We start from the raw sequence: 14,131 nt of genomic DNA, 5'->3' as shown, positions 1-14,131 counted from the left end.
CTCCTGCTACAGGAAAGCAGCCTCCCATCTATGTGAAAGGAAGATGCTCTGCAGCCACCCAGCAGGATGCACACCTTGGCAGACCCGATTTGTGCTCTGCCCAGTGCAGCAGGGCCATGTGAGTCATTCGGCTCCCATTCACACCCACTATGAATAACAGCAGAGCTTAAAAACTACTGATCTATTTTGACTTTCATTTCAGGAAAATATCAAAAGGTATTTCCTAGGGAAATAGGTGTCTTGTTCGCAGCAGTTACAATGCCAGCTATGTGCAGAGCAGTAAGTATTCACTTCCAGAGTTTTAAAAAGTTAAAGCTATCCAACTAGAAAAGCAAGCCCCAAAACTGAAAAATGTCAACAAGGGCCTTTAGTCAAGGAGCTCTTTGTCAGGAAAATGGCATTTGGCTCTCTTTCAAGAAAAAAGACGGGGATTTTCTAAGCCTCTGGCTTGTGCACCTTTGTACAGTTACGTGTGTACACTCGGAAGGAGTGTTCCTGTTTGTCCCTTAAATGCTCTCTTATGTGCTCACACATGCGTACAGATCTTTTGCTGGTGATCTCAGACGAGCACGCAGGCGGGACAGCAGCTCTGCAGCCAGTTACTGAGCAACAAATCCAACCTGGCCTCACAAACAAGAATTTAGCTGCTGTAAAAGGTGATTCACCAGCACACTGGCTCAACCGCCTGCTCTCCCAGCCCGCCTTGCACTGCTATTCATGAAGAAACTTCTGGTCATCTTGGCTGTGTGTTCAGTGGTCGGTAAGTCCTGACTTCTATCTCTGATGGTGGTTGTTTCAGTTTGGATCTGTATTAGTGGAGGTAGTTCAGTTGTGTTTCCTGAAGTAAGACCTAGAAAACGAGCTATCATTCAAGACTGTCCAAAAGCTCTCTCCTGTGTTGCTCTTAACTTTTAAGATTTTCAAAGATAAGAAAAGACTCCTTCAATCTAAAGTGTTTGCCACTGATACAATACAAGCTGAATCCCAGAAGAGCAAAGGATATTTACGGAGTTCAGTCCCTTTGTCTTGTGCAATGAGGCATGTGAACAGAAGAACCAGAAGCTCTGATTTTAAAAGAGATACAAACAAATCATGGAATCATGAAATTGTTGGAGTTGGAGGGGACCCTTGAGGCCATCTGGTCCCTCTCTTCTGCAGCACACTGGAATGCCCACTACTCCATCAGTGCTCATCCCCGACCTGGGATGTCTACAAGCACGGGGCACGACCACCTCTCTGGGAAACCTGTGCCAGTGCTTCACTGTCTGTAGTGTAAAGAACTTCTTTCTTAGATATTGAATCTCCTCTCTTTTAGTTGAAAACCATTTCCCCTATCCTATCACAACAGACCCAGCTAAAGATTCTGTCCCCTTTCTTCTTCTATCCCCTCCCTAAATACTGAAAGGATCTTGTCCAGGTCACCTCCATTCTGGTTATGAATTTTCCTATAGGTGAAACATTGCTTCTTCTACCTGCTTAGCACACCACTTTTTACCAGGGATGAAGACATTTACAAATGCCGTAAGGGGGCTGCTCCTTTCCAGCAAGATCAGGCTGAAGCCCAAACTATTTCAAGGAGTTGGTTGACAGTGAAAAGCAAGAGTTAAGAGTAGTGTATGTGCTGTGTAACTTTGAGGACTTGCCTACAGTTCGAATTTACAGAGCTTATCAGTTCTGAAGGTTACTGTCCCAGTTAGGTTTTCTGAATCATCCTTCAGGAAATTCTGTGCTGTGTTCCCACGATGGAACGAAACCCATTTTCTCCAGGATATGTCATGTGTCGCAGGTGGATTGCCGTTCTGGTGTGCTCTATGTGCTTATCAGACACAGCAGACACTGCTGCTTAGCAAAGCCAGAACCCACTGCCCCTGGCAGGCCAAAGGCTGCAGAGAGCCTGGAGAGCTGTGTGCTTTACACTGGCACACCCAGAGCAGGGTCCAGGCCTCAGGTTCTTGGCATGTCACTCTGCACAGGCAGTCTTCATCCCATAAAACATAGATTGTGGGAGGTTAGTGGCTGTCATACCCACAGTGGTGTGAAACTGATCTCAGCACATTACTTCCCTGAGTCTGGGCAGACAGCAGTGGCATTCCTAGACATGAATCTAGCCTCAAAATCAGTCTGTTCTTCATTTTCCATCCACTCAGCTGCTTTAAGAGAAACCTGATAAGACACTCCTGCATTCTCTTTTTGACTCTTAGGTTTTGAAGCCCTTCTGTATAAATTCCTGGCTTACATTCCTTTGTGATGAGCCAGTGATCTGCAGGGCCTACACAGCAGTGTGCCAGATCCAAGTTCTGCTTCTGTTCAAGCTTCTGCTTTGCAGCCCCCCTTTAACAGACTGGAAGTAGGATGTCTGCTACTTCTGTTCACCAAAAGGCTGAGCACCCATGGATTCATGTTCATCTGAGGGCTGAGGTGTCAAAATACACATTTTAACACGGTTTCTTTGTTACCATAGGCACTGCGACTACAGAGAGGTTGTCATGTCTGAAACGTGCGGCATTTTCTTCTACAAACTTTGAGAACATCCTAACTTGGGAAACTGAAGCAGATATCCCTCCTGGCACTGTATTTGATGTCCAGTATAAACAGTATGTGAAGTTTGCTTCTTTTTGGGATTTGGTGGGTTTTATGGCCACTTTTCTCAGAGAGAAGGGCCATGAAAGAAAAGCCAGTGTTGCCCTTTCCGCTGCTTATTTTGCTGTTACAGGCATGGTTCTGCTTAGACAAGAATTCAGTAAAAGATAGGATTATTTAAACTGGCAGATGGTGCTTAGTTAAGCAATACTTTTACACCTTGACTCCATAACACAGTTTTGCCTTCAGCAACTTACTTCTCTCTGTTCTGCTGTTTCCCAATCTGTGCCAAAGTGCCATTAATAGCAATTGCCTTCCTCTGGTTCAGTCACCAGAGCTACAAGAATTCCACCCTCTACTACATTATACTTTTGTTGCATTTGTGCAAGTCTGCAAACTCAGCAGCAAGTCTGCATGCAGTCACTGGGTAAAAGAGCCCAGCAACTGCTTGCTTGCAGGATGCTCCTGTGTGTGCACCTTGAAACAAGCTGTCCTTCCTCAAAGCAACAGCCATGCAGAAGTGCCAATGGGAATAGATTAAGGGCTGTACCGGGGGGGGGGGTTGATTGCCATTTAATTCCCAGCCACTTGCTAATTACAGTAATGAATTTTAAAACTATTAGAGTCGGCAGAGCAGCCTGTCTGCATTATTCTGAAGGACTGTATTGCATCTACTCTACCAAACAACCTGAAAAATTTTTTGTCCTGTCAAAGGTATGGAGAGAAAGCCTGGCTTAACAAGCAGGAGTGCCAAAGCATCACACAGCTCTTCTGCAATCTCACTCGTGAAACAGAGAACTTCACAGAGCATTACTACGCCAGGGTGAGGGCTACTGGCCACCGCTGCTCCTCCAACTGGGTGCGCTCAGAGAGATTTGAACCCAAAAAAGAAAGTATGTACCACTGCTGGGGATTCATCCTAAGCTGGGGATTCATCCTAAGTCTCGCTGATGTTTAGGATCATGTCTCCTTCACTTTCAGTACTGCAAGATTCGCAAGATTCTGTGCTTGCTAGGGAGGGAGTGAAAGCTTTCCAGGGCTGAAGAGGCATCCAAGGCCAGGTAGAATGGGGCCCTGTGAAGCTCTATCTTCTCGGGAGCAACCAGCCCATGGCAGGGAGTTGGAAGTGGATAGCCTTTAAGGTCCCCTCCAACCTCAGCCATTCTGTGATTCTATGATTCTATGAAGAAGATTTGCTGGACAAAGCAGCAAACAAGCACATGGGCAGGGCCACCCCTGAGGTCTGGCACCCAGCTGCAATTACAGAGGAATATCATCTTGTCCTTGGAGGAAGAGCTGCTCTTAAGGTGGCAGGGGAGCTTAGTGAGAGAGATGATGGGCACCCTGAGCCCAGACAGTAATGCAGGCATCAAAGCCACGAGACATTCATTCCAGCAAACAAGCAGCAAGTCCACTTGATGCCCCGGGTTCCCAACACCCAAGCGGGCTGTACAAAACACACAACAAAGTCTCTGGAAGTTCTCTGGCTGACTCTGTGTCTAAAGTCTTTCCACTGCATGTGTCAAGAACAATTCAAGGATTCAGTAACAGTCAATGGAAGTGAAGAGCCTTCACATCTTTGCACAAATCAAGCCATGAAGGAGCCATATCATTGCCCTGATCATTAAACATTCTCTTTCCATTGCAGCATAAGCCTTAACAATCCCAGTTAGGTGATCATACTGCCCAGAGCCATTCTTTTGACTTCCTTAAGCTACGCATCCTTGAAGGAGTACTGAATGCTACTTTTAAACATCATGTTATCGATTATACACAGGTGTAACTCAATCTATGGATATCAAGATGTTACAATCACAGAATAAACAAGAGAGTTAGGCAAAGTAGATTATGATAACAAAGGAGAATAAATGGAAGGCTTACCCTTATGCTGGGCTCACCACAAAACACCAGAAGGAGGGATCTCCAGAAGAAATCCTTCCCCTCTGGTAGCCAGCTCTTAAATAGGTCTAGGAGGGGTGCAGCCTGGCTCCACCCCTTCCAGCAGCACAGGTGAATTGCCTTCACTGTGCTCCTCTGGCTGACTCATGGCTCGCCTCAGGTGATCAATCAGAGGTTCAGGCTTTGACTCAGTAGTTCCCATACAACCTGTGTTTAAGCATTCAGTATTGCCCACACTTTTCACTGCAGATGAGAGTAGATGCACAAGAGCTGAATGGCCCTAAAGACACAATCTGAAGTAGGAACAGGGATTTAAGCAGCAGTGACCTGTGATGTGATCATCTCATCACATGTGAAGGCAAGGGAACCAGTACACAGTGAGAACTTGGTCCTAAGGAAAAGCCTTGGGAAAGAATTTACAGAGACAAATATTGGCTGTAGGCAGCAGAAACCTGAGGGAAGACAGTATCTCTCGTCTCCTGATTTTTCCAATGTCCAACAAAGCACAAATCAGAAACTTTTTTGTATGTAAGCAGACATCATCTCTTACAGACTGGGGTGCATGTGTAAGATAGATTTAAAACTTGATAACCTATCAGCTTTAATCTAAACAGCTGACGCTTTCTGTTCTGTATTTTCTAGCTATTATTGGAGCACCAGAAGTGGAGTGTATTCCTCATGTACGGTCCGTAAAGTTTCTTATACACCCCCCTTATACGCCACTGAGAGGTGAGGATGGCCACCAGCTAACCATAGAGGACATTTATAGCAAGTTCGGTGCTGTTGATTATCACGTAACAATATTCAACCTAAGGACACATCAAAAGGTAACGGACAACCTCAGGGCATGAGGCATTGACTTTTGTGATCAGATTTTGCGATCAGGTGGAGAAGGGCATCGAAACTGATACACGATGGATGCAATTTCTGATATACTGAAATCCCACAGGGGATTTTTTCGCGGGGGGAACTCTAAGCCTTTGACATTCAGCGGACAAACAGAACTTTAAGCATTTCTCTGATAATTTCGAAAAGAAGCCAGAGTTCAACAGTTTAAGTAGCCAAAAGTACCTGACAGAGACTGGAAAAGCAAGGGATGTAGTTCTAATCTCAATGAATTGAAATGCAAAAACTGAATACAGAAATAGTGAAAAGTAATTGTATGTTTAGAACTATACAGAATTATTGTTTCCTGTAGCACCTTATTAGTGAATAAAATATGCTGTATTTTGCAGTCTGAGTTCAGGAAATCGTATGTATGTAATCTTTCTGACATACAGAATTTGCTTTTCTTTTAAATAGTGGATAAAGAATGAGCATAACAAAGAATTTGAAGTTTCCAATCTGGACCCAGACACAGAGTATAATGGAACAGTGCATCTGTATCTCCTTGAGAGAAGCAGCAAATCTCAAGTATTTTGGGTTAAAACACTACCAGGTGAGGCTGTTAACTCTGCTCAACTAAAAGTCTTTCTGGGATACCAGGTGCACAAAAGAGACCAATTTTTAGCTGGTATAGAATAACACAGCCTTCACAGAGGTGTTGAAGCAGTGCTAGTTTAAAATTCTTGTCCAGTGCAACCTATAATCATTTGGGTGATCCCTTGCAACCGTTCTGACACTACATTTTCTCCTTGTTCTTTCCTTCACTGATCAGATAACACATGGCTCTTCTACTGTTTCGTGACTCTTGGATTCTGTGCTGGGCTGGTGTTTGCTGCTATTGGTTATGTGATCTATAAGTACGTCAAACAACACAGTGCACAGCCCATGTCTTTGGTGAGTGTTCTTAAGTCAATACTGCAAATCTTTGAACTGTTCGGGACTTTGTATATTGCTAGCTGGGGAGGATGCATGACCAGGTGAGGGCATCGTCTAGGTCATGGTGTCCAACCTGTTGGCTTGCCTGGGCTGCACTGAGTGAACAGGAACTGTCTCATACGTACAAAAACATGTATTAGCAGAGGGATCCCACTGTTGCTGCCACCACTGCTAAAATGCAGCAGATGCTGCCTCTCTGTGCTAAATCCTCTGGTGGGTCTCCTTAAATGCTCACAAGTGCCAGTGAATGTCAATGAGCATAGTTTTCCTCCACATGGAGGAATTCAATTCCACCACTTGCTTCATTCATAAGTCAGTGTCAGATGCCATTCTATCAGACTGTCCCTCTGCTGTTGTCTGTCTCAGGGAATGGCATATTGGTGGGAAGGTTCAACCTCTGCCAACCACTGCCATACCACCAACATCCGCCTCTGACATTGGGGGGCTGACATCATAAACCAGGAGGCATTACTTTAAGAGCAGCCCTCATGAAATATAAAATTATGTATTTAAGTAATACAATTTAACTTTTAATATTTGCATTAAAACATAAAAAAAAGAGAGCAACAAAACCAAAATTCCTGTGGGACATGTGACTTCTTTGTTGAGAAACTGACACATCAGTCCCTGGTTTGATGGCAGTGACTACAGTTCTCATGGTGTTCATCAGAGATTTTTGATGAAATTTTACTCCTCCTGCATTTCATCCTTGACAACAATGGTTCACAAATGTGCTTACTGCCAAAAGGCAATGATATGAATAAGGTATGATGGAGAAGTGAGGGGTATTTCTCTCTAGTAAAAGAGGGATTACGGACATCTGGCAAAGAGACATGATCAGATTTTTGAACTGCATATTTGATTGCAACTCTATGCGTTCCATTTGGAAATACTCAGTTCATGTGTTTAAGTCAACTGAAAATGGAGTTGCAAGTATAAATTGATACTTTTTTTGGCCATCTTGAAACCTACCCTCAGGTTTCGGTATCACAATGGAAAGCGCGTCTGCATATTTTCTGCTGCTTGCAGGGCTGCATTTGGCCAATTATCAGAATGCATGCAATGATTTGCCATCATGTGAGTCAACAGCACTGCGCTTTCCCCACGTCCTGGATTCAGCCCAGACAGTGCTCATCACACATCATTCCTTGTATCAGCATTGCAAATGCCTGGTGGTGGTTGCTGGCTCTTATTGGTGTTTCTCCAAAGAAAATTTCATAGACTCATGGAATTGTTTGAGTTGTAATTGTTTGAGTTGGAAGGGAACCTTACAGGTCATCTGGTCCAAATCCTCTGTGATGAACGGGGAATTTTTAAGACCCTTAAGCAGATCTTCAAAGTCACAGAGTTCTTGTTGATAACTCGTTTGTCTGTCTCCTTGAATAGGACTTCAGAGGGATCTCATCGTTCCAGCCTCTAACTCTGACAGTGGAACATGTTATAAAGCCTATAAATTTATCCAAACCTTCACTTCTCATCCCCGAAGCACAGTTCCCACAGGTAGGCCAATGTTTGGACAAAGCACTGGAGCCGCCACAACCATTCCATCCATCACTGTGTACCTACCAGCAGCAAGCCAACCTATCGGTGTTCCAGGGCGCCCATCTGCTGTGCCCAGTGAGTGCAGCTCCTACTGGATATGCTCCTCAAACCTCTGAGCAAAGCACTGCCAACCTCCCCATGACCTATGGTGTGTGTGTTGATGGCATAGACCATGGCAACAAGAATAACTTCCGTATGAACCAGTTGCTAAAGGAAGTTTTGTCAGATAGCTCTGCTGGTGGGAAGCTTGTCAGTCATACACTGGGTGAAAGCTGCAGCCCTTGGAATTACAAAGAGCAGCGGCCAAATGTGGCACTGTGGGATAGCAGTGCCATGAGAGACTCAGATCTTGTACGTGGGAGCCCTCAGCAAATACAGAAACTGTTGTTGCAGACTGATGGGGTTGAAAGCGAAGAGCATCTGCTACAGCTGCTGCTGCCTTCAGTGGAGCAAGGAGGATGCTACAGACAACAGACAGCAGAACTGCCACTGTTACTGTCTTCAGTGACAGTTAACACAGACTGTGTTCCAGAGGATGAATCTCTGTCACGGCCATCAGCAGCCCACCTCCTCACAGTCAGCACTGGTAACAACTTCCCTGGAGAGAACACAGAGTGGTGGGTGTCACCAGATTCAGTGTCACATTCTGAAAATAAAATGCAGTTTCAGGAAATTTGGGAAGCAGAGAAGCTACTGGAAGCACAGGAGTTAAACTGCATGAAACTGGACCGTGTCATGTCCCAGGACACCATCTCGGTGTACAGCAGTGGCATTTCTCTCACTACACTGTTCAAAGACCTGAACTTAAAAGTACTGTGGGATCAAGCAGATGAAAACACAGAATTTTATTAAGGAGAGTTAATGATGTTAAAATCCAGGTTCTATTTGTTTGTATGAAATAGAAGTGTGTCCTGCAAACAGCACATGCAAATAAATGTAGATAGTCTTGTCTTGTATGTAACACAGCACTGACAGTTTCCACTATGGTTCCCTCATAGACATAAGTATCTTACTAATGTAAGTACTTCCTACTGTACTATCATACTGTATCTTTTCACTTAGTACATTTTTAGTCTGCGGGTATTCCTCAGGTTGCTTATGAATTGGACTACTTTAAAGCTGAGTTAAGATTCAAGTTCTAATTCCAGATCCAGTTTCCTGAAAATTTAGCTGAGTTCACAGCAGAAACTGCATCTGCTCTTTACCAGCACCAAACCTCCAGGTCCAAAACAAACCCTCCTCTGAAGAAATTAAAGTGCAGACATATGCAAAGCTGAAAGAATTAAATATAACATACTGCAGTGGAAGAAAGAAACAGAAATTGGTGTTCTACTCTCGCCATATGTGATTCTTGCAAAACAATTGGCTGCTTTGCAGAATGGACTTTGCTTTCAAAGCAGTCATTGAAACTGAGGCAACAGCTCCTAACGTGGCAGTTCTAAGAAACAGAAAGTGCTCTGCCCTGGTATGTTCTTCAGTTCTTCTAGAAAGATAAAGCCTTTTTCATCTCTACAACAGAATTATGCAGCCTTGTCCAAGTTCTAATGCATATTTTTCAGCTGCTGCTCATTTCTTTCTGATGAAATAGTTACATTCTCTTCTTTCCTTGAGAGCTTGAGGCATAAGGCAGCGAGGCTCACACCCCACATAGGTAGGAACACTGGGATTTGCACTAATCTGGGCTCAGCCCCAGGAACCCTGAATGAATTCTGAGTGCATGACAGCCAGTGACCTCCAGAGGAGAACAGGGAGGTGCTGAGCTGCTTCCTCTCATCCTTTACTACCAATGAAGAACGCACTCCATTGGAATGATGGAGAGGAATCTACAACTGCGGAGCTCTCCTTTGCTCCTGTGACCACCACACCATGTCCAGGGCTGAAATGAACCCAAACCAATTTAAAATGAGAGCCAAGCTCCCTTAGCATTGCACCTTTACCAAAAGCAAAATGGTATTTATTTGAGGGATGGAGGCAGTAATCATTTTGCACTAAGAGCAGAGTGTAGTTCAGTCTGTTGGTTTCCACTGATGTAGTGAAAAGTGCAAGTGTCTGATGACCTCAGGTTTACAGGAGAACTGAAACCAGGAAAAAGCAATTTAGAATGGAATGAGGAAGTACTCACTTGAAAAGTAATGCTAGGGAAAGGTTGACCAGAAGCAAAAATCAGGTGCTCTCTGAGAAGCTGAGACTAAATGTTAAATTCCACTTTTTTTCATGTGCAATTTTGCAAATAATCTGTGGCTGTATGAAGAGCTTGTGATGATTCAGCCCGGGACTGAAAGAGTAATCTTAGAAATGCCGGACTTTATAGGCAAAAATTCAGCCCCTGGCTCCAGCATTAGTAACAACCAAAGCATTATGGCCACGTCATATGAGATCAAAAGGTTGTCAGAGGCCCGAGGTAATGCTCTGTGCTCCTAACCCCCCTGGGGAAGCTGCATTTCAAACCAGTGATTCCCGTTCCTTTATCCGGAGTTGCCACAGGTGACATATCTTATGTCAACAACATTCCCAAGGATGCTACTCAGGGAATCATCAAATGCCACAGTGCCAATATTTTGGCTCATGTTGTGGAACACAGTTTTCTGTTCAGAGTCAGTATGGGCAGCACAGAGGGAAAGGGAAGAGAAGGGAAGGGAACTGGGTGGGCTTTAAGGTCCTTTCCGACCTCTGCCATTCTGTGATTCTATGTGGTGACCTTATTGCCTTCCACTTAATAGCTTTTCGTAATAATATCGATAGCCTTGTTTGCTTCAAAATGCATCACAGCCAACAGCTCTGGTAGGATCTAATTATCTCATTCCCATTCCATGTAAGAACACTTTTAGATAAACAGCATGGTTTCAGTGCTGTTTCAAAGGTCATGTCATGCAAGCCATCTGTACCAAACAAGAGTCTGTTGTTTGTTTCTCTTGACTTTCCCAGACAACAGCATTGATAGCTCTAGATAAAGAAAAGCAGCACCGCTTCGCAACAGAGACTGTGCTTATTCCCAGGCAGATGTCATGATGGTGACAAGTGAGCAGTTCCAGTTGTCCCAAGGATGGCAGTGCAGCAGGTGGCAGCTGTAACCCTAGAGCAGAGCATTGCTCTTTGTCTTCTCGGCTAAATCAGGGAGCTGTCACCGAGCTGCTCCCCGTGCCAGCAGCCCTGCTCCAAGCAACCCGGGGAGCTTTGCGTATCACTGGAGTGAGGCTCACATTCTCCACGTCAGTTGTTTTGGCACAGGAAGGCAAACTAGCTGAAGACACTCGTAATCACAAAGTACTTTTTTGATGCATTCCTTGAGGAAAATCATACTGAAGGAACAAATGGAAAGCTCCTAATTCTGGAGATGGGATGAGGCAGAGTTGAGGGGCAGCTCTGAAAGCATTAAGACCAGGTTAGAACAGACTTTATAGCTTCCCTCTGGCATCACTGTGGCCTAAATATCACTGTTTGCGATAGGGAGGAATGATGCAGCAGAGCTGCGTGAAAGAACTTGCACAGCAGCCGGGCAGTAGCCTTACACTCACTGGTTCTTAAATCATGGAATGGCTTAGGTTGGAGGGGACCCTCAAGATCATCTCATTCCAACCCCCAGCCATGGGTTAGTTGCCCATGTGGTGCATGTAAATCTTTTTCTTTTCAGAATGAGCGTTTTTATTTTGAGAATGAGCATTTCATTTTCCCCACTGATGACACTAAGAATGACTCCCAGAATCAAGCCTTCATTTACGTGTTATGAGGAACACATAATAGTCACAGCCAGCTGAAACGTAAGAGCTGGTGTTGACCCTGATCTAATAATACATTGACATGATTTGGCTGGGGTTGCCATTCACTAAAGAGACGTCAAAATAAATTATTTCAGTCCATTATGCATTAAAGGCAGCATCAAACCAAGGGAAATTCCCAGAAGAGGTTAAAACATTCGTAATTACTTTTTGTTCCTCTGTGAGCCTCTATCCTAAAGAAGCAGAGGATAATACAGTGTTCAGTTACCCAAATTTTGGAGGCACCTCTCATTCCTTGCATCACTGGCAATGGCAATAATTTGCTTGATCTAAAGATCAGTTTGCAATTAGTTGTCACTGCAGCAAACGGCTCAGGCAGCCCTGCATGGGTCTCCCCATTGTCACAGCGATGGCATGGCAGGATGCTATATTTAAGACTTGAGGATGGGCACTCCAACATGGGGAACATTCTTTTGGGGAGAGTCATTCTTAGTGTCATCAACAGGGAATAGGAAACGCTCCTTTGTCCTTTCTCTTTCGTGGAGACAGGCACTCTCACTGTAGTCTTCATAGGGTAAGTTGATATATCTGCAAATAAACTCCGGTTTACAGAAGGATTTTAAATGATTTCATAGCAGCATCTTTGTATGATCCTGTTATTTGCATTGCACCACAGAGATGGGTTGTGCTTTGTGATTGATCTGCTCTGAAGTGTTGTTGCTGTTTTTCCAGTGTTGTTCTTAGGCAACTAGTTTTTATTCATGTTTGCTCACATGAATCTGTTTTGCTTCGTTGATTTGTTAAGAAAAATGCACATATTTGGATTCAAAAATGTATCTTTTAACTGCTCAGAACTCTACTGCTTTGCAACAAACACCAGATTATAGAGCACTGGAAAATTACCAGGAAGAAAAACAGAAAGCAGTATATATTAAAAATAACCTCAGAACAGTAACTGTCTGTGCATGTGGAAGCAAAGATTTGATGCCCTGCAGTCATTCTGTGGCTGAAATAGTCCTGAAGAGAGTCATATTCTGGGAAATAAAAAGATATTTCTTTCTATAAAGATCTGTTTTATTTTCCCGTATTTTGTTCTTGCCAGTGCTTCTTTGTTCCTGCCAAAGTCAACATCTGCTGAGGAAATCTGTATTTTCATCTGCATTTGGGGATATTTTGCTCTAACCAGAACAGTGCTTTGCCATGCTGCTGTGCTTCTCCATGGGCTGGTCTTGCACTAGTTGTTTACTTTGACAGAAAATCAGAATGCTTGTCAGAGATGTGGGGCAGTCATGTTTATTATGTAGTATTAAAAAGAGGTAAAGCAAAAATGCAGTGAAAAATCTGTCAAGAGAAAATTCCAAGAACAGAGTATAAGACAGGAGCAGATTGGCAAGTGTGTTTGGTATCATTCAGCACCATTACATCTCCAAAGAGGCAAAGCAGGAAGAAATGAGCGTTGAGCATGCAGAGTGGTAGCTGAGCCTCGTGCTTTTCCCATGCAGGCAGGCTTACAGGAAAACTTAGAGCTCGGAAAAGAAGAATTCCATTGCTTCAGGTGGCAAAAATCAAAGAAATAACAATCACTGACATTTACTTACTCCTGTATATTTCCGAATCAAAGCCCGACTCCTTTCCGTAATAGTCTACAAGACAAGAAGGAAATGCATTTAGGAAATCTATTCCGGTGTTTATCTTCCCCTCAAATATGTACAATGACACTCAGCAAACTGCTCTTTTCTCTCAAAGCAACTCTTAATGTGACCTTCAAAGTGTCATCAGGCAGTAAAACATCAATTTGCTTAATGACAGAGGTCGTTCCTCATCTGGAGGGCAGCGAGTCTCCCACAGAATTCCTCTTTCAGCAGCTGTGGTTCTTTGGAGGCATTGCCCGCACCACCCAATGTTGCCCCAAGAGCTGTTGGTATCACAGCACAAAATGAGATGATTTGGAGCTGGACTCTAAGAACCAATGCACTGAAACGGGATGAAACCGAGGTGCTCTCTTACCTCTAAGCCCCAAGAAATGCACATAAAATAAGATATTTTTTCATTTTGGCAATAGCAAAGCTCACTCATAAGCATAAGACAAGTATTGCCTGTAAACAGCCGAAGTGGAAAGAAATGGAAAGGATGAGAGGGGAAGCGCAGCCTCATGCTGGGTCCTGTGAGACCTCCATGATGTCTGAAGGCACAGTGAGTTATGCTGCAAGAAGCATTGAGCCCAGAGACCATTACCAATTGTTTTCAGGGAGAAACAAGTGATTCCTTGGGATTCACTCGCAGGACTGGATAAAGCAGTACCCTGTTGAAGTACTCACTGTAACTGTCAGCAGCTTTGATATGCAGTTGTGTTATATGGGGGAAGAATTGCCCTGTGTCAGCAAATGATTAATTCCAGCTAATACAGCCCCCAAGTGATTCCTGCCCACATGTTTAGTGCAGCTGCACTATATGATCCAACCTCTGCCACATTCAGGCAGGGTCAGAACACGGTGCACTTACAGTCTGAATAGCAGGGCACAGGCTATTTGGCATCCACTCCCCCCACAACATTGTTTCCAGACTGAAAATCT

General features: G+C 44.0%; 1 protein-coding gene across 1 annotated transcript; it reads left to right on the top strand.

Annotated features, from left to right (window-relative positions):
* On the top strand, window positions 1–8,771 carry IL22RA1 (interleukin 22 receptor subunit alpha 1). The gene is made up of 7 exons (XM_048969156.1): window positions 1–760; window positions 2,462–2,594; window positions 3,295–3,473; window positions 5,122–5,306; window positions 5,782–5,917; window positions 6,137–6,258; window positions 7,687–8,771. The coding sequence occupies exons 1-7, from the start codon at window positions 718–720 to the stop codon at window positions 8,692–8,694; spliced, it is 1,806 nt and encodes a 601-aa protein (XP_048825113.1). The 5' UTR covers window positions 1–717; the 3' UTR covers window positions 8,695–8,771.
* Window positions 8,772–14,131: the final 5,360 nt, after the last annotated feature.

Source organism: Lagopus muta, chromosome 23, assembly GCF_023343835.1.
Source record: "Lagopus muta isolate bLagMut1 chromosome 23, bLagMut1 primary, whole genome shotgun sequence".
In the NCBI taxonomy this organism is placed as follows: domain Eukaryota; kingdom Metazoa; phylum Chordata; class Aves; order Galliformes; family Phasianidae; genus Lagopus; species Lagopus muta.
The sequence above is the reverse complement of the archived record's forward strand: the minus strand, read 5'-3'. Positions and strand labels throughout refer to the sequence as shown.

Coding starts and splice junctions, on each gene's coding strand:
- IL22RA1 (XM_048969156.1), top strand. CDS start 718: ATGAAGAAACTTCTGGTCATCTTGGCTGTGTGTTCAGTGGTCG. Junction 5,307..5,781: donor ACCTAAGGACACATCAAAAG/GTAACGGACAAC, acceptor TCTTTTAAATAG/TGGATAAAGAATGAGCATAA. Junction 6,259..7,686: donor GTGCACAGCCCATGTCTTTG/GTGAGTGTTCTT, acceptor CTCCTTGAATAG/GACTTCAGAGGGATCTCATC.